General features: G+C 42.9%; 1 protein-coding gene across 5 annotated transcripts in view; it reads left to right on the forward strand.

The window, feature by feature from the left end:
* rab30 (RAB30, member RAS oncogene family) overlaps positions 1-20,533 on the forward strand; it is a 144,902-nt gene that overhangs the window by 102,343 nt on the left and 22,026 nt on the right. For all 5 annotated transcript variants that reach the window (XM_080197083.1, XM_080197081.1, XM_080197078.1 and 2 more), the window contains one exon: positions 9,060-9,143. In XM_080197083.1, the coding sequence (XP_080053209.1) occupies positions 9,060-9,143 (84 nt within the window). The remainder of the gene's footprint in view (positions 1-9,059; positions 9,144-20,533) is intronic.

Raw genomic sequence — 20,533 nt, forward strand, 5'->3', positions numbered from 1 at the left:
CAAATAGGGTCCAGGTGAAGGCTGGGATGAAGGCACTTTATCTGAATGCACGAAGCATTCGGAATAAAGTGGATGAGCTGGTGGCGCAGATCGGCACAAATGGATATGATCTGGTGGCCATTACAGAGACGTGGCTGCAAGGTGACAGGGACTGGGAGCTGAATGTCCAGGGGTATCAAGTGTTTAGGAAGGATAGGCGGGAAGAAAGGGGGGGGGGGGGGGGGCGTAGCTCTACTGATTAAGGATAACATCAGGGTGGTAGCAAGGGATGATATTGGAGCCAAAGAGCAGAACGTGGAATTGTTGTGGGTGGAGATTAGGAACAGCAAAGGGAAGAAGACACTGGTGGGTGTCATCTATAGGCCCCTGAATAATGATCTGGAGGTGGGGCGGGCTGTTAACGCGCAAATAAGTGCAGCGTGCAGGAATGGGACGGCCGTAATTATGGGGGACTTCAATCTGCATATTGATTGGTCGACCCATGTTGGACGCGTTGGCTCGAGGAGGAGTTCTTGGAATGCTGCCGGGATAGATTCCTTGAACAGTGTGTGTTGGAGCTGACGAGGGAGCGAGCTATCTTGGATCTGGTATTATGTAATAAGGCGGGTAGAATTAAGGACCTTGCGGTGAAGGATCCTCTTGGGGAGAGTGATCATTGTATGGTGGAGTTTCTGGTGCAGATGGAGGAGGACAAAGTGGGTTTCCAGACATGTGTCCTTTGTTTGAACAGAGGGGAGTATGGTAGGATGAGAGAGGAATTGGCGAATGTGGAGTAGGGAAGCGCGTTGGAAGGTAGGTCTGCTGAGGAGCAGTGGAGGATCTTTAAGGAGATCTTTCTTGGTGCTCAGCAGAAATTTATTCCGATGGTCAAAAAGGACCGTAGGTGGTGAGGTAATAAGCCGTGGATAACGAAGGAGGTGAAGGAAAGTGTTAAATTAAAAGTGGAGGCGTTTAGAGTAGCTAAGAGTAGTGGGCGAGAAGAGGATTGGGAGAGGTTTAAATGTCAACAAAGATTGACAAAGAATTTGATAAAGAAGGGTAGGAGAAACTATGAAGCTGGGCTAGCGCTTAATATAAAAAAGATAGCAAGAGTTTTTATAAATATATAAAAAGGAAGAGGCTGGCTAGGGGGAACGTTGGACCCTTAGAGGATGAGAAGGGGGACTTAGTGGTCGGGGATGGGGAAATGGCTGAGGTCTTGAATAACTTTTTTGTTTCGGTCTTCACGGAGGAGGATGTGAATAATTTGCCGGGTGTTAGAGATGGAAAGGTGGTAGGACTGGAGGGTCTCAATGACATGATGGTTACTAGAGAGGCTGTGCTTGACAGACTGGAGGGACTGATTGTGGACAAGTCCCCAGGACCGGATGGAATGCATCCGAGGGTTCTGAAAGAAATGGTGGAGGTGATAGTGGATAGTGGTTATTTTCCAAACGTCGCTGGATTCCGGGGAAGTGCCGGAAGATTGGAAAACGGCTAATGTTACGCTGTTGTTTAAGAAGGGTGCCAGGCAAAAGGCAGGGAATTATAGGCCAGTTAGTTTAACGTCTGTTGTAGGTAAAATGTTAGAATCCGTCATCAAGGAGGAAATAGTGAGGCATCTTGAGGAGAATTGCTTGATAGAGCAGACGCAGCACGGTTTCGTTAAGGGGAAGTCGTGTCTGACAAATTTACTGGAGTTCTATGAGGATGTGTCTAGGGCGGTGGATAGAGGAGAGCCGGTGGATGTGGTCTTTCTTGATTTTCAGAAGGCGTTTGACAAGGTACCTCAAGAGGTTATTGCAGAAGGTCAGGGGACATGGAGTTGGGGGTAGGGTGTTAGTGTGGATAGAAGATTGGTTGTCAAATAGGAGGCAGAGAGTGGGGGTCAATGGGTGCTATTCGGATTGGCGGTTGGTGACTAGTGGAGTGCCCCAGGGGTCGGTGCTGCGGCCTCAGCTATTTACCATTTATATAGATGATCTGGAGGAGGGAACCGAGTGTATGGTGTCAAAATTTGGTGATGACACCAAGATTGGTGGAACGGCAAATTGCGCGGAGGGTATGGAGAGTCTACAGAAGGATCTAGATAGGCTGGGCGAATTTGCCAGGAACTGGCAAATGGAATTTAATGTTGGCAAGTGCGAGGTGGTCCACTTTGGTGGGAATAATGGTAGGAAGGATTATTACTTACGTGGAGAAAAACTGCAGCAGGCGACGGTGCAGGGGGACCTCGGGGTCCTTGTGCATGAGTCGCAAAAACCCAGCTTGCAGGTGCAGCAGGTGGTCAGGAAGGCTAATGGGATGCTGGCCTTCATAGTGAGGGGGATTGAATATAAAAGTAGGGAGGTCTTGCTGCGGCTGTGTAGGGCATTGGTGAGGCTGCAGCTGGAGTACTGCGTGCAGTTTTGGGCGCCGTACTTACGCAAGGATATTTTGGCCTTGGAGGGAGTGCAGAGGAGGTTTACTAGGCTGATGCCGGAGTTGAAGGGGTTGAGCTATGAGGAGAGGCTGAATAAACTAGGCTTGTACTCGTTAGAGTTTAGAAGAATGAGGGGAGATCTCATTGAGACATACAAGATGATGAATGGGATGGATAGGATAGAGGTGGAGAGACTCTTCCCGCTCAGAAAGGGTAGTAGGACTAGGGGGCACAGCCTCAAGATAAAGGGGGGGGCGGTTTAGAACATAAGAACATAAGAAATAGGAGCAGGAGTAGGCCAACTAGCCCTTCGAGCCCGCCCCGCCATTCAATAAGATCTTGGCTGATCTGTTGTGGCTCAGTTCCACGTTCCCGCCCTGTCCCCATAACCCTTAATCCCCTCTCTTATCAAAAACCCATCAACCCGCGTCTTAAAAATATTTAGCGAGGCAGCCTCCACCACTTCAACGGGCAGAGAATTCCAGAGATTCACCACCCTTTGAGTGAAGAAGTTCCTCCTCAACTCTGTTCTAAACCGCCCCCCCCCCTTATCTTGAGGCTGTGCCCCCTAGTCCTACTACCCTTTCTGAGCGGGAAGAGTCTCTCCACCTCTATCCTATCCATCCCATTCATCATCTTATACGTCTCAATGAGATCTCCCCTCATTCTTCTAAACTCTAACGAGTACAAGCCTAGTTTATTCAGCCTCTCCTCATAGCTCAACCCCCTCAACTCTGGCATCAGCCTAGTAAACCTCCTCTGCACTCCCTCGAAGGCTAAAATATCCTTGCGTAAGTACGGCGCCCAAAACTGCACACAGTACTCCAGCTGCGGCCTCACCAATGCCCTATACAGCCGCAGCAAGACCTCCCTACTTTTATATTCAATCCCCCTCGCGATGAAGGCCAGCATCCCATTCGCCTTCCTGACCACCTGCTGCACCTGCAAGCTGGGTTTTTGCGACTCATGCACAAGGACCCCGAGGTCCCTCTGCACCATTGCCTGCTGCAGTTTTTCTCCACGTAAGTAATAGTCCTTCCTACCATTATTCCTACCAAAGTGGACCACCTCGCACTTGCCAACATTAAATTCCATTTGCCATTTCCTGGCCCATTCGCCCAGCCTATCTAGATCCTTCTGTAGACTCTCCCCACCCTCCGCACAATTTGCCTTTTCCACCAATTTTGGTGTCATCAGCAAATTTCGACACCCTACACTCGGTTCCCTCCTCCAGATCATCTATATAAATGGTAAATAGCTGAGGCCGCAGCACCGACCCCTGGGGCACTTCACTAGTCACCATCCGCCAATCCAAATAGCACCCATTGACCCCCACTCTCTGCCTCCTATTTGACAACCAGTCCTCTATCCACGCTAAGACCCTACCCCCAACTCCATGCCCCCTGACCTTCTGTAATAACCAACCGAGTTGTGGAGGAACTTCTTCACTCAAAGGGTGGTGAATCTCTGGAATTCTCTGCCCGTTGAAGTGGTGGAGGCTACCTCGCTAAATATTTTTAAGACGCGGGTTGATGGGTTTTTGATCAGCGAGGGGATTAAGGGTTATGGGGAGAGGGCGGGAATGTGGAACTGAGCCACGACAGATCAGCCATGATCTTATTGAATGGCAGGGCAGGCTCGAAGGGCTAGTTGGCCTACTCCTGCTCCTATTTCTTATGTTCTTATGTCTAGTGAAATAGTATCCACACTGTACAGATTTCAGAAATAACTTCAGCGCTGTTGATGTGCTTTCTGTGTAAGTACCTACAACTATTGAATATTAAAACTAAGGAGAAATAATGAGATACAGTTATTGTCAGAAGAGCAGAGAGAAAGTCCAAATTAAATAGAATGTATGTGCAAAATTATACTACAACTTGGGGAGAATGGGATCATATCAATATCTGTTCATAATCAGTGCTATAATTTTTTGAAGTGTAATCTGAGTATTTTTTCACAGAATAACTTTCATGCACCACAGGAAATCGATGGCCATAGATTTGTTTTTAAGCAAGGCAAATGTGTCTCCATCATCCTATTGGAGGTGCAGCTGAGTGTATAAAGCCTAGGAATTGTGCAGATGTACTACATTTGTCTTCCTGACTTTGGCAACTCATGCACAACATGTTAAAACGAGTAGATATGTTTTTAGCAATGAAACAACAAAAACTTGAGGAATGCAGGAGATCTTGTAACAGCCAACAACCAAGAATATCAGCTCTATTATGGCATTCATTTTAAACTCTAACTATCCTTTTCAGAGCGTCTGATGTGATATTGATCAGGGCGGTGGATTTGCAGTCTATCTGTTTCTGACTGCTATTTTCAGTGTGATTGGACTGTTGAAAGACAAACTGTGGGTGTTGTTTTTTCTCCCATTTTTGTTTTGATTTTTCACTAAGATCTTTAAACAGCTAACAAAGGCTAGTTGAAACTTTCCAAGTACTTATCAGATAAGCTATGGTTGGATTTCAGATTGAACCCACACTCTTGTATGTTTATCAAAATGGCTACCTAGGGTATTCTTTTATTTTTGCGACAATTGAGATGCAGTACTAATGCCAGGTGTGAAGAATTGCTGTGTTATTGATATCAAGACCCTTAAGAAGTTTCTTCCTTATCAAATAGATTGAATACCATGATTTTTGTATAGCTTCCACCTATATGTGGAATCTTGTCATGAGTAGCACTGCAGATCAGCTGGCTGCCTGCCTGTCAAATTAAAATGCTGATTAAGTGGTCATGTGAACTAAGCACAAAAAAGGCTGTGTTTTCATGAGCTCTTGCACTACTCATTTTTAATCTCTTTTCAATCCTGATGCACAACCCATAATTATCCAACCCTGATGTATATAACCTGTCCTTTGTTCCTGGAAGATTTTGGCAAAAGGGTATCAAGTTAAATCAATAAAATCCTTGTTTGATTGAGGCAGTCAGAGATAGCTGGGGTGGGGCCCAGTTTGCAGTGGCAGTTTCATTGGTGAGCGGGCCTACACTTTGGTGATGCCTTTGTCGACATGATGGTTGCCTTTGTGAATGAAGTTATGGGTGATGGTCTCGGCTTCCCATCACAGATATTTGGTGTTTATATTGATGAACTGTGAAATATCCTAAAGAGAATGGATAATGTGGAAAAGAGAATCCTGTCAACTAGAGGACAGTTTTAATCAGTGAGTCTCACCTTCAGTTCTTGGAAATTGTGCTGCATGGTGTGTTGTACATTCTGGGCTGACTCAAAGAAAGGACCAGAGGAGGAGTATCCATATGCCCCATCTCCTGTAGAGTGCTGGGGCTGAATTTGGGAATTGACTGCAATGCATTCACAATCTCTTGATGAAGCACATTGTACCCGGTCTTCGTGCTTGGTGTCGATTTGAAGGCTCTGACCACTATTCTTAAGCTGTCTTGTCCTCGGTGTATGTCAGAGGGTTGGAGGTGGCTGGACATGTCAGATCCTTGTCATCTGCTGGGGTCTAAGCTTTTTGGCTGGAGGTTCAGGGTAATGATGTGGCCAAGGTGCGGAGGCTTCCATGAAACTCTGGGTGGATCCTGGATGCTGCTCGACAATCCTGTCATGGCTGTGGCCTTTTTATGGATGGTTATTTTATCCAGCAGTTCCTCATTAATCCTGAACTTTGCTCCTTTGAGATTATATTCCTGATTGTGATGTTGTCTTTTATACTGACAAAGGTGTATGATGCATTTGCCCCCTGTTATCCTATTGCAATGTGAAAATCAGGGTTGTCGTCTTTTTTGTTTTTGATTCACCAGTGTGCTGCGACAGTGGAACTAGGGAGGCAGTAGTTTAATTGTTTGTGGGTGTCCTTCTTTCCATTTGAGGAGTAAGCTGAGTTGGTTGTATGATATGAGTTGTGCAATATTTACCTCTTTGTTTTGTGCTGTAACACTTGCATTTACGCTGAAGTACAACTTTCAGTACCCTTCACTTTATTTTCAGGTAAGATGAGTAACACCATAGCAGGGTGATCAGTAGGTGGTTTGCTACAGAGATGATTGGTATGGCCTTATAATTCCTCATTGTGGGTGAGGAGAGTTCCCTATTAGAACTATTGGGATTGAGTTTTTCCTCTTGTAATTTTGTTATTCTGGGATTTAGGAATCCATGCTTGTTCCCTGTGAAAGTACAGACAGATCACATATATCCTGGAAAAGACTAGATTTTGGTTTTTTTTGTTGATGGTGTCCCTGATGATGTTGGAGTGGGAGAATTATATTCTAATGCATGTCTGAGTGCAGTTGACTAATCCTTGGATATCTCACCTTGTTGGGTTGGTGTTCTATTTTGACTTGGCTGTGTAGGTAGTAGCAGTAACCAAAAGAGAAAATGTTGGAAAATCTCCATGTCTGGCAACATCTGTAAGGAGAGAAAAGAGCTGACGTTTGAAATCCAGATAGCCCTTTGACAAAGGGTTAAGAGACATAGAAAGTGGGAGATATTTATGCTGCAGGTGAGGGAATGAAAGATGAGTCACAGCCACAGAAACCAGGGGAAAGGTGTAACACCTGTCCCTTTACTTCTTCTATGCTTACTATCCAAGGTAATGGCAGTCCATAGCGAGGATGGGAACTGTTGAGGTCTCTTTTTTCAAGAAAGAAATGAAGAGCTTTCGGGCTGTCCTGGAGTGGGATGGAGTTGTAGAGAGATTGCACGTCCAATATGAATAGGAGGCAATAGGGCCTGCGAATGGGAAGCTGTCAATAGGAATCCAGGATTCCTGTGTGGAGGGAATGGATCAGAGGAGTGAGAATGGAGTCCAGATAAGCGGAAATAAGTTCAGTGGAGCAGGAGAATACTGACACAATGGGCCTAATAGGCAGTCGTTTTTGTGGATTTTAGGAAGTAGGTAGGAATTTACCTAGATAGTAGCAGTGGTTACTTGATAATTTGGTCCAGGGATTGTAAGTTGGGCATATTATCTGGTTGTTAAATTTCTCTGATGTGGGGAAAGGGGTCAAATTGCATTGATAGTGGTGCCTAATTAGTGCCACTGGGTATCTAGAAAAAACAATTTTGCATTGTCCAGTGGAAAAGAGTAATGTGAATATTCTTGGTTTGTTGTACCTTATTTCAGTATGTCATTGAGCAGGTTAGGGCCGTGGTGGCTGTGTTTGTCTGAATTGGCTGGGAGAGAATGTTGTCCTACCCCGAAACTCCTGTGGGCTTCTGGACTGCTCTCCTTCTGGAGACTTTGTTCCCTTGGGAATGTAGTGCCCTGTTGAGTGTGAATCTGGGTGCTTTGGCTCAGTGTTGTTGGAGTCTCTCTTCAGTTGGATATTAGGTTGATTGGAGGAGAAGGTTGATTTCTCCAAGGGGTCTTATTTAGAGACACCCAGTCTGTCTGTCTTCTAGAATTGACCTCCCATGGAAAACGTATGCTGAGAGGCTGTGATTGGCATCTGTTGGATAATCCTGATGCTCATCTTTCTTTGGAGCGCCTTCCTTTATTCAAATAGAGGGAAGTCGATATAATCTCAGATTTTGTTATAGCTAATCCCCCAGAGGGTTTCCCTCCTCTTATTGGGAGGAGGGAGGTTGTACCTCTCCCTCAGATACCTTTTGATGGGTATCTTGATCATTATTCTTGTCATTCGGGTTTCCTTGGTGGAATATGGTTTAAATTCTTCAGTGATGGAGAGCCTGATTGGTATCTTTGATATGGTTGGAGACGAAGGAGGTTTGGTGTATTACAAGCCTTGGGAAAGTGTACAAATCCTTGGCTTACTGGTTTCTATACATGAGCATGTGCTGCCATGTCACACCTTTCACTTGATTTTCCTCTTTTTTTTTCTGCGTTATCCTTTTATTGCTTTGAAGCCCTGGGATGCTGAATTAGGCCCTGGTTGGTTGCATATTACTCTATAAAGGATCCCATATAATGAGTAGTTCTGTCTCCAGTATCCTGTGGGAAAAGTGTGTGCACCATGGGGCCATATCTTGAGATCCCCATCCTTTGTGATATCCTTTCTGATATCCATATGAGAGGAGACATGGACTACAACAATTTGCAATGATTGATTTGAATCATTTGTATGAATATTCGCTGGTATTTTCTGTATGTTTATGTGGAATATTGATTACTCTCTACTGTTAGATTTTGGGAATTTGTTGCATCCTGTGGTACATGTAAAGTGGAATATTTTCAATAAAAATTAAATGTCAATCTTCAAGTGCATATGAAACCATAGAGTAGAAAAGAACATGATGGAATCAAATTCCTTTCTGCACTATCTTAATACTATTAAGCTATTTTAAATAAGCAGATTAATTTTTCTCGAAGGGTAACAGATAAATTTAGTATGAATGTGTTTTATAACACTCCATTACCAACAAGAAAAATCTAGATTTGTATATCCTGAAGAATGTTCATTTTCTTGTTTTCAACTGTTTTATTTTAGCAGTATGGTTTATAATCTACCTGTTCCTTATTGAATGTTAATAACATTGCTCCAATGTTAATGTTATTCTTATCTCTATTTTTTTCCCCTTTGAGAAAGGTAATTTAATTTGATGAATGTCTGGATGCAGGTTTATTCCCTGTTTATCTACTAATTAGTGTTTGTTCTAGGATTGTACTTATCAAGGTATGTGCAAAATGAATTAACTCCTATAAATCAAGATATCCTTCTACTGTTACAGGGTTTGTTTCCACCAGGTCAAGGAGCCACAATTGGAGTTGATTTCATGATTAAAACTATCGATATAAATGGAGAAAAAGTGAAGGTATTGTATTACTAAAGATCCAGATCCATGTTATTTGTAAATTCTGTAATTTAATACAAACTCAAAATATAATTGCGTACAGTTAATTAGCATGTCTTATTGGAATGTAATGTGGGATCTCCATGCATTAAAAGTAGGCTCAGATTTATTATTTTAATTTTCTAATTTAAGTTTCACTGGTTGTTATTCAAATTCATTTAAGGTGAGGGTGAAATGTGTATTTTAAAAAAAAAAGATTGTGAGACAAGAACAGATCTTTTCCAAAACATAAAATAAGCATTTGCTTTTTGGACAGAAGCAATGAAGAAGAGTGTGAGAATTAAGATAGGATAATGGTTGGAAACAACATTGAAAACAGCCAGTGTAAATAAAATTGTATGACTCTGACAGCTTACTTCCTAAGGTAACAGTGAAATCAGGAAAGGAATAGCAGATGCCATGACCACAATCTTCCAAATGTTCTTGGATACAAAAGTAGTGCTAAAAGGCCAGACAGATTCTAGAATTACATAAATGAAAGGAATGAATAGATTAATAGAGGTAAGATCTGAGAAGGCATTATATGCACTTAAATTAATACTTGTTTAAACATGCACTGATTAATCTTGACAGAAATCATTGCATGATGAGGGAATATTGAGGAAATTGGGGAAGAGAATTGGGAATAGCAGCCTATGCTTCAGCACTCAAACTTGGTTGAGATGTGGATTCGGTGTGGAGACAAAGGTATTGCTGAACTGGGAACTCTCTTGAGTCAGGTGTGGGGGAAGCAAATTGGTATCTCACTGGAAGAAAGAAGGGCCATATAATGAGCAGCCTCACTTTGTTACAGGTCTTCATTAAACATTTTGAGCATGTTAATTGCCACATTCTGTAAGTGGACTGCAGAGCATGGCTTGGAGCAACAGTCAAGGGAAGGGTGGGGTGGCAAGAATGGTTGAATGGCCATCAAATCAAAATTGTGGAAGCAGTCCTGAGGGTGCAATATGGTGAAGACAGTTGGCATGATGGGTACTGTACCATGCAAGAGTGGGTGAGCAACTAATGGAGATAAGAGGATGTGGGTGGGAAGAATATCCATCCAAGGCAGATAGAGGGTCCCTTGCAGCTGTGGAAGCAGCAGGAGCAAGCAGATTGGAGTTGTGTACTACTATGTTTGTAGGCAATTACAAGTTCTTCTGTCTAGGCAAGAAAAAAGCATTTATGATCAACTCAAATGTCATATTTCCAAAAAACCAATGTGACATTTTGCGCTGGTGGAAACAATTCAGAAATCTGGGCACCCACTGATCAAATTGTACAATCCTGCTAAAATTATAGACACAAATTATGATGCAAAGGGAAATAAAAACATGGCAATAAGCAATCAAGTGGAACAAGCAGGCAATATGTTTAGATGTAAATACACTAAGTCAGGGGCTTTAATTATGAGGAGCAAGTATAGAAACTTTGATTCTCTTCACTGGATCATGCGCTGTGGATTCTATACAAAGAAATGGCCATTTTTCCACTCCAAACTGCAGAACAAATTGCTGATATGCTACACAATGAAAATGCAGCCACAGTGTTTTCAGTTAACAGTAGCTTAGTGCGTGTTCCTATAAAATGCTGTACGCTATCTTTAGACAACCTGCTGACCATGCCATGCATAGAAGTATTTACTTCAACTATTTTTACTTCCATGGTTCCTTGTGGCAATAGCCTGATTATGTTGGAATCAATTGTGCACAGTCTATCCTTTTTAAATATTTGATTAAGACACCATGTGGAACAGCAAAAATTGAGCTATTTTTAAAGCTGTTTCCAAATCAATTTGGTTCCGGTTCTTGTTAACTAACTAAATCTTTTTAAATTTCATTTTCTGTTAAATTGAAATTTTGCACAAATTTGCTGATTTTAAAATTGCTTAATTTATGAACTGGATAGTTCACTTTAAAGCAAAGAGAGGGAGACAAATCAACAGAAGTAAAGTAGAAAATGCTGGAAATATTCAGCAGGTCGGGCAGCATGTGTGGAGGGAGAAAGAGTTAACGTTCTAGATAGATGACCTTTCATCAGAACTGAGGTAAGTTAGAAATGTAATGAGTTGGAAGGGGAATAGATAGGCAAGAAGAACAAAATGGAAGGCCTGTGATAGGGGCAGAAAACAAGAGGTTAAGTATCAATATTGCAAAGGCCAAAAGAAACACAAAATGCTAGATGTGCCTAGAGCAGGTATGAGTGATGGAATGATGAACAGCTACCATTCAAATGCAAAAAAATTAGAGTAAAACAAAACCTGCAAATAAAATGAGGGAAATAATGGAAAAACTTATGAGGGCACAGGATAAAGTCTGAAATTGTTGAACTCAGTGTTGATTCTTCAAGCTTATGTTGAGTTTCATTGCAACACTGCAAAAGGCAGAGGACTGAGAGGTCATCATGAGAGCAAGATGGAGAATCAAAATAACAGACAACTGGAAGTCCACAGCCACAATTCCAGTGAATGTAGAGCAGTCACCCAGCCTACACTTGGCCTCCCCACTGTAAAGCAGCCAGCATTGTGAGCAGCAAATACAGTAAGTTGGAACCTGCCTTGGTTTAAAAGACCCATTAAATCCAATTTTTGCTCCAGGGAGGTGGGATTGGATCAGACCCATAAACCCCAGAAGCAGGTCCATGGCAGTCATGTGGACGGGCACATGCCAAGACGGATTGGTTCGAAGGTCCCCCCCCTCAGTTCCCTGGCACTTCATCCTTGTTGTTTTAGAGGATGTTCAACCCTTCAGCCTACATATTCAAAATTTTTAAAGCCTCACAATTGGTTAATAATTAATGAAACCAAACACATTTCTATTTAGACCCCACGTCAAGGGCAACTAATTGTTTAATGGCTTCTTTTGAATGTCAATCAAACTGTGAACTCAGAATCCCCTGCTGAGATAGTTGTAATTTTTGAAATTTATCCAAGCATTATGACATAATTGGCCAAGGAGACATGTCAGGAAATAATTATATTGATCAATTAAAGCAGTACGTTAAGCTGGCATCTTAGCTTGGTTTTTTTTTTGTTTCAGGAGTGGGGTATTTGAAAAAAAGAAACTTAAGATCCATGGCACTTAAATGGACCTGATGCACAATTACATCTAGTCTTGTCAATTATTGACTCCCAAACACCAAATTAAAACCCTTGCAACAGCCAAAATGGGGCCTGTTGAACTTGGCACTAATTTCCAATGGCCCTCTGACAAATTTACCGGAGTTCTATGAGGATGTGTCTAGGGCGGTGGATACAGGAGAGCCGGTGGATGTGGTCTTTCTGGATTTTCAGAAGGCGTTTGACAAAGTACCTCACGAGAGGTTATTGCAGAAGGTCGAGGGACATGGAGTTGGGGGTAGGGTGTTAGCGTGGATAGAGGATTGGTTGTCAAATAGGAGGCAGAGAGTGGGGGTCAACGGGTGCTATTCGGATTGGCGGATGGTGACTAGTGGAGTGCCCCAGGGGTCGGTGCTGGGGCCTCAGCTTTTTACCATTTATATAGATGATCCGGAGGAGGGAACCGAGTGTAGGGTGTCGAAATTTGCTGATGACACCAAGATTGGGGGAACGGCAAATTGTGCGGAGGGTGTGGAGAGTCTGCAGAAGGATCTAGATAGGCTGGGCGAATGGGCCAGGAAATGGCAAATGGAATTTAATGTTGGCAAGTGCGAGGTGGTCCACTTTGGTAGGAAGAATGGTAGGAAGGACTATTACTTACGTGGCGAAAAACTGCAGCAGGCGACGGTGCAGAGGGACCTCGGGGTCCTTGTGCATGAGTTGCAAAAACCCAGCTTGCAGGTGCAGCAGGTGGTCAGGAAGGCGAATGGGATGCTGGCCTTCATAGCGAGGGGGATTGAATATAAAAGTAGGGAGGTCTTGCTGCAGCTGTATAGGGCATTGGTGAGGCTGCAGCTGGAGTACTGTGTGCAGTTTTGGGCGCCGCACCTGCGCAAAGATATTTTGGCCTTGGAGGGAGTGCAGAGGAGGTTTACTAGGCTGATACCGGAGTTGAGGGGTTGAGCTATGAGGAGAGGCTGAATAAACTAGGCTTGTACTCGTTAGAGTTTAGAAGAATGAGGGGAGATCTCATTGAGACGTATAAGATGATGAATGGGATGGATAGGATAGAGGTGGAGAGACTCTTCCTGCTCAAAAAAGACAGTAGGACTAGGGGGCACAGCCTCAAGATAAAGGGGGGGCGGTTTAGAACGGAGTTGAGGAGGAACTTCTTCACTCAAAGGGTGGTGAATCTCTGGAATTCTCTGCCTGTTGAAGTGGTGGAGGCTGCCTCGCTAAATATTTTTAAGACGCGGGTTGATGGGTTTTTGATAAGAGAGAGGATTAAGGGTTATGGGGAGAGGGCGGGAATGTGGAACTGAGCCACGACAGATCAGCCATGATCTTATTGAATGGCGGGGCACGCTCGAAGGGCTAGATGGCCTACTCCTGCTCCTATTTCTTATGTTCTTATGTTCGTATGTCCTGCCTGCCATTCTTAAAGGTTTGACCCACAGTCTGCCGACAGTGAAAAATGGTGTGCTCAACTCTGCTCAAGGCCTGCGGAGAGCTTGGGGGGATAATACACTACAGTTCAAATTGCACACACAACTGGAGAATTTTGGGTAATTTCTGGAGTTAGGAGTGTTTTTGATAAGCTTGTACAACTGCCAGGTCTTGTACAACTACATGTTAAACATGAGCTGTACGTGTTGTACACTATATTTTAGAGAACCGTACACTTTATTTCACAAATCACATTTCTTTGATAATCTAAAAGATGACCCAAACAAACGCTTAACTTAAGAGTCCTTGTCACTTAGTTCTGAGAAGTCTGCTCTAGTTTGATTCTTTTCTTTCGGTTCTAAATTGTCACTTCCCACCTGGCAAATAGTGAATAGCCACCAATGGTAAAGTGTATGAGGTTGAAGCACCTAAGTTTCATATGTATGTGTTGTCAAGATGTGGTATTGGATGAAATGTATTTGTGCAGTCTTATTCAGTCCCTAATGAGCATGTGTCGTTAATGCAAAACTATTCTGAATTTGGCATCAAAATGGTCATCTCAATCTGAGAAACCACAGGATGTTTGGTAGAAAATGAAAGAACATCTCACTGGTACACTGATGTTCTTCTGAAGTTGTGACTGAAACATGTTTTTCATGGTAGGCTCCTCATAATAGCATATTCCAGCCATAAATTATGTAATATTCTTCTGTCAGTATTGTCATGCCAAGATTTGCACGGATATTCACAGAACTGGCAGTTCATATTGTCATTATTGGTGCTTTTGTAAACTTTGTAGTTGTGTTACCGCATTCCTTCCTCTGAACATATAGGATATTACTAGTTTGGTGTGGAGAATGTTTCACAGCCTTGAGATGGTGTGCACATCATAGCATGCATCTGGTGCTGGCTGAAACATGGACTTAGTCTTGGTAATACTGATTTGGAGACCAAATATGTTGGCTTGCCATTGTCTGGATGTCTCCCTTGTTTTGAGTAGCTAGGACACCAAAGATCTATTTACAGAAGATGTCATTGCTATGGTGGAAATAGCTTGTCAACTTGAACTGTTTTTGGTACAAGCCGATGCCTTGTGTACAAAACTCATCGTGTATCTAGGAATTACCGTGACTTGACATCTCTGGAAAAAGATGGTGGAAATTTGAAGCTGCTGAAGTCTGGTTTAGCAAGTGAACTGGAGAAGAAAGTAAGAGAAAAGATATTTTTTGTTTCTCAGAAGTAATGAGCTTAAGCTACTGGAATGAAATCTCATCTTGATTTGGAGGATATTCATGTGAAATTTCCAAACTGATTTCCAAAACTTGGGCAGCAAACACATAGGCTTAGATTTACTGGTCAGCGCTGGAACAGAAGCACCTTCAGAAGCCTTAGGAACTTCCTACCCCAAATCTGGCTTGCCTCAAGCAACAAAAAGCTTGAGCAAAGTGCAATCCCAATGAAACCATGCCCTTTTTTTTGTTACGTACTGAATACATTCCACTTAAGATCTGTCTTCAGTTGACTGATGCAGAGTTTTTAATGTCCCTGTCTTTGCTTCTTCATAATTTTTGAAATGGACCAAAGGAGTGATCAATTCAGATTTTCTATTAGAAAACTGGATAACAAACATGTTTTAAGCTTGAATGAGTGCTGACATAATTAATAACTTCTGCTTCATGATAAATCAATATAATATCAGACTTTTTTAGATTGGACAATGCAATTAGAAACATAAAATCCCTATAGTGCAGAAGGAGGCTATTCAGCCCATCATGCCTGCGCTGACAACAGTGCCACCCAGATCCTATCTCTATAGCCCCACTTCTTTACCCTGCTAACCTCCCTAACATTAAGGAGCAATTTAGCATGGCCAATCCACCTAACCTGCACATCTTTAGAGTTAAACTATCCCAATATCTGATGCAAAACTTCGGAGTTGTATGCTGCCCTTAGTATTTGCAGATATTTCCTGAGGAGTATATAGCTAAAAGAAGTTACAGGGATAGCTGCAAAGCCATGGAGGAAGTTGAAAAGAAGAGTAAAAATTAATGTATTGTTTAACCAGCAGCCAATGCATGTCAGCCAGCATAGGGTGAAGGAAAAAGGGGGACAGTGAGGTTTGGGAATTAAAAACACAAAATGCTGGAAAAACTCAGCACAACTGGAAGCATCTGAAGAGAAACAGAGTCTCAAGGACAAAACGTTAATTCTTTTCTGTTTTCTCTGTAATGCTACCATACCTGCTGAGTATTTCTGGCATTTCCTATTTATTTCAGATTTTCAGCATCTAATATTTTGCTTTTTATTTTTGTGCAGTTTAGGACATGGGTAGCAGAGTTTGGATGATCTCAAGTTGTTGGCGTATGGAACATAGGATATTTAGGAATGCATTGGAATAGTTGAGGTTGGTTAGCAGTGCTTTGGACTGATTGGGATTGATCAGCAGTATGGTGGAATAGTCGAGATATAACAAAGGCCCAGATGAGTTTTCATAGCAGACAAACTGAGGCAGGAGTGAAGCCTGACGTTTTGGGGGTGAAAATGGGCAGCTTGATGGTGCGGATAAGTGATTGGAAGCTCACCTCAGCCAAATATCACACCAAGATTGCGAGCAGTGTGGTTTGGCCTGAGACGGTTGCCAGGGAAAGGAATGGAGTTGTAATGGGGACCAAAGACAATTGCTTCAATCTTCTCAATATTTAATTGGAGGACATTTTGTCCTTTTTGGTACTGGATGTCAGGCAGCAGTCTGATAATCTGCAGATAGACCAGGAGTCAAGCAGTGACAGAGCTGGGTGCCATCAACATACATGTGAAAACTAACTGTTTTTGAATGAACTGTGGGTCAGCATGCAGCTGAGAAATAGGAGGGGTCCAAGCAGACCCTTGGTGACACTAGAATTTATGGTGCAAGTGTAGGAAGAGAAGCCATTGCAAGTGTTTCTGTGGCTATGACTGGTTAGTTAAGAATGGAGCCAGCTGAGAGCTGGATATCTCTGGAAAGCATTGGGGAAAGATGGTGTCAAAGGATCTCAATAAGTTGAGAAGGGATATTTTATTCTGTGTTGTGGCAAGAGGGATTCTGGGAAAATTAGATACAGTTTGAGATAACTGCATCTCCAAGCACTTTGGAGAGGGTAGGGAAAGTTGAAGAAGCCTCTAAAGTAATTTCAATTGAGTGCACCCTGAGACTTAATTATATAACCTGTTGGTCAGACTTTAAATGCTTCACAACCTTAGCTCAACGTGACTATTCTCATCAAATTCAAGTTTTCAATACTGATGATAACTGTCTACAGGCTTCTGAATAAAATGTTTTTTGTGTACATCAGTTGTGTGTAGCTAATAAAAAGTATTAGAATTTTTGTGGTTTCATATTTGACATTGAACTGCCATCTGTTTGTTGCCAAACGTTGATTATTTTTATTGCCACCGTAACCACTTCAGTCTTTTAATAAATGCAGACTGCCTGAAAGCTTACATCTGTCAGTGAAATATTTCATGGTCAAACTAAGCATCTCTGTAGGATTTTGTTTTGTTAAGTATAGACTTTCAAGCTTCATAAATAGATGACTGCTTAAGGCTATTTTTTCCTTCCCCATCCTGGTATTTAATGTACATCATGGGTATTGGGGCCCTACTGAGGGAATTAAACATTTTTGCTTCAGTTTTGTTTCAGTTTTACAGCATTTTTATCTTTTAACTCCTTGGCATTTCCACTCATTTTCTCTTTGTTTTCTCCCTCTTTGTGTATTTCAAACTGTAAGGACAACACAGAATCATAGAAAAATGAATCATAAAATAGTTACAGTGCAGAAGGAAGCTATTTGTCCTCTACAAAACTGCACAAGAACTAAGTAACACAAACTGTAAGCGATATGTGCGGGGAATTTTAAACTACCAGAACGCTACAAGAATGATTACATTTGTTATTCATTTATTCTGCTTTGAATTAAACAGTGCATTCTGCTACAAAGGGACAATTATCTGACATTTTTGTTGGTAAGAAACCTATTCCAATAGTAACAGACAACATCAGGAAAGAAAGAAAAGCAAGTGCAGCTTTCACAGTATTATGCAATTGTGAGAAGTGAACTTTGGGCCAGATTTGAGCTGAGTTAGGATGACTTGTGAGCACTTTAAAAATGGTGGGCAAATCCCAATTCCAGGCTTCCTGACTACCATTGCTTGGTTTCAAATTTTTAGGTGTGCCTCTTAAGGTTGCGGGCAGGTTTGAAAAGTGAGCCTGCACTGGTCAGTCCCAACCTAGCCTGCACATAACTAATGTAATGTAAACCTATTTGTGTTGTCTGGGTCTTGCTGAACATGGCATTGAGTGCTTCAGTATGAGAGTTGTGAATGGTATTGTGCAGTCATCAGCGAACCTCCCTACTTCTGAGCTTATGATGAAGGAAGATCATTGATGAAACAGCTGAAGGTGATTTGGCCTAGGACACTCCCCTGAGGAACATCTGCAGCGATGTCCCAGGACTGCGATGATTGACTTCAAGCAGCCACAAACTACTTTTTTATGCTGGGTATGCCTCCAATCAGTGGGGAGTTCCCTCCTCTCTGATGCCCACTGACTCCAGTTTTGCTAGGGCTCTGTCACAATTCATTCAACTGTTGCCATGATGTCAAGGGCAGTCAGTTTCTCTTCACTTGTCCATGTGTGGACCAAGGTCATAATGAGATCATGTGTTCCTAGCAGAACCAAACTGCATGTCAGAATATTATTGTGAAAGTGCTACTGGACAGCATTGTCAATGTCCCCTTCCATCACCTTTGATAAACTGACAGGGGCAGTAATTGGATGGGTTGAATTTGACCAACTTTTTTGAACAGGACATACCTGGGCAATTTTCTAGGTATGTGCCTGAATTGTAGCTGTACTGGAATAGTTTGTCTAGGGACCTAGCTGTTCTGGAGCATAAGTTTTCGGTACTATTGCCAAAAATGTTGTCAGGGCCTGTATGTTGCAGTGCCCAGTGCTTGGCATTTATAATGTTGGGGACCTCCACAGCAGGTTGAGTTGGATCATCCACTTGGCATTTTTGGCTGAATACTTCAGTCTTGTCATTTGCACCAATGTGCTGGACTCCACCAATGTTGAGTATTGGAATGTTGGTGAAACCTCTTCCTCCACTTAGTTGTTCAGTTGTCCACCATCATCCACAACTGGATGTGGCAAGACTGCAGAGCCTTAATTTGATCCTTTGGTAGTGGGATAGCTTAGCTGTTCCTTGCATGCCACTTGGGCTCTTTGTCATGCAAATAGTCATGTTTTGTTGCTTCACCAGGTTGACACTGCATGTTTAGACATGCCTGATACTGTCCTTCTGCACTCCTCTTCATTGAATGTTGATCCTCTGTAATCTCATGGCTTGGCCCCCCACTCCACAGCTAGAATCAAGTCAGATTGTGGTTGATTCTGCTGTTGCTGATGGACCACAGTGCCACACACATGCCCAGTTTTGAGTTGCTAGGACTATTTGAAATCTCTCATTTACCATAGTGGTGGTGCCAAACAGCATGATGGAGGGAATCATCAATATGAAGATGGCGCTTCATCTCCACAAGTGGTCACTGCTACCAATACTATTGTGCCCAGATGTACCAGTGATGGGTAGGTTGGGTAAGATGAGATCAAGTTGATTATTCCTTCTTCCACCAGCTCTTTGGTGATGGACATTGAAATCCCCAACCCAGAGTCCATTCTGAGCCTGAACACTTTGTGTTTGACACAGAAGTAACGATTCCTCATCTGAGGGGGTGGTGGTGGTGGTAGATGGTAATCAGCAAGAGGTTTCCTTGCCCATGTTTGACCCAACGCCATGAGATTTCTGCAGTAAATGTTGAGGACCCCCAGGGCAACTCCTTCCAGCTGAGGGCAACAGAGCGGCAGGGGTGATTGGTGCTTGTAGGTCACATTTGCATAAGTGCAGTCACTGCTACCAGAAGGTGGTTGTGGAGGAGCTGCTGTGAAGGGACAGTTAAACCCCAAATACTACTTCAGTGTTACCCTCCCTATTTCCTCCTCTAACCAAAAAAAAAATTGGAAGGAGGACCACCAGCAAGGGAGAGCTGAGTTGAGATTCTTCTATCCTTTTACCTGCACTGGGGCAGTATGGCAGCTGGGCTGGTGGCATCTCCTCTTGTCAGATGTGAGCAATTAGAGAGCAATCTTGTCTCCCTGACAACTTCGTCTGCAGGAATTGTGTCCAGTTGCAGCTCCTCACAGACTGCATTGTTCGATTGGAGCAATAGGTGGATGCAGTGCAGAGCACACGGGAGGCAGAGAGTTTAATAGACACTAGTTAAAGGGAGGTTGTCACACCACAGGTTCAGACAGGTGGATGGGTGACTGCCAGGAGAGGCAAGCAGGTGATGCAGGAGTCTTCTGTGCCTAATCCCCTTTCAGACAGATGTATCATTTTGGATACTGTTGAGGGGGATTGCCTGTCAGGGGGAGATACGATGTGGAGATGCTGGCATTGGACTGGGGTAAACACAGCAAGAAGTGTCACAACTCCAGGTTTTAATTCTAATCATTCTCGCATTCTCATCAGTAAGCTGTAAACTGTGTGCTGTTATATGCTCTGTCTGAGGCCAGAACTCTCCATTCACCTGACGAAGGGGCAAATCCCGAAAGGTTGAGTTTACTATCAAATAAATTGGTTGAACTTTAACCGGGTGTTGAGACTTCTTACTAGGGGCAGATACCAGCAGCAACCAGGCTTGTGACACAACAGCTGGTTCTGCTGTGGGACAGGGTCGGGCAAGGAGCAAGTGAGCAGTAGTAATAGGGGACTTGCTAGTTAGAGGCACAGACAGGAGTTTCTGTGGTTGCAATCGAGACTCCAGGATG

This window comes from Carcharhinus amblyrhynchos, chromosome 10, assembly GCF_965287045.1.
Source record: "Carcharhinus amblyrhynchos chromosome 10, sCarAmb.v2.hapA, whole genome shotgun sequence".
Lineage (NCBI taxonomy): Eukaryota > Metazoa > Chordata > Chondrichthyes > Carcharhiniformes > Carcharhinidae > Carcharhinus > Carcharhinus amblyrhynchos.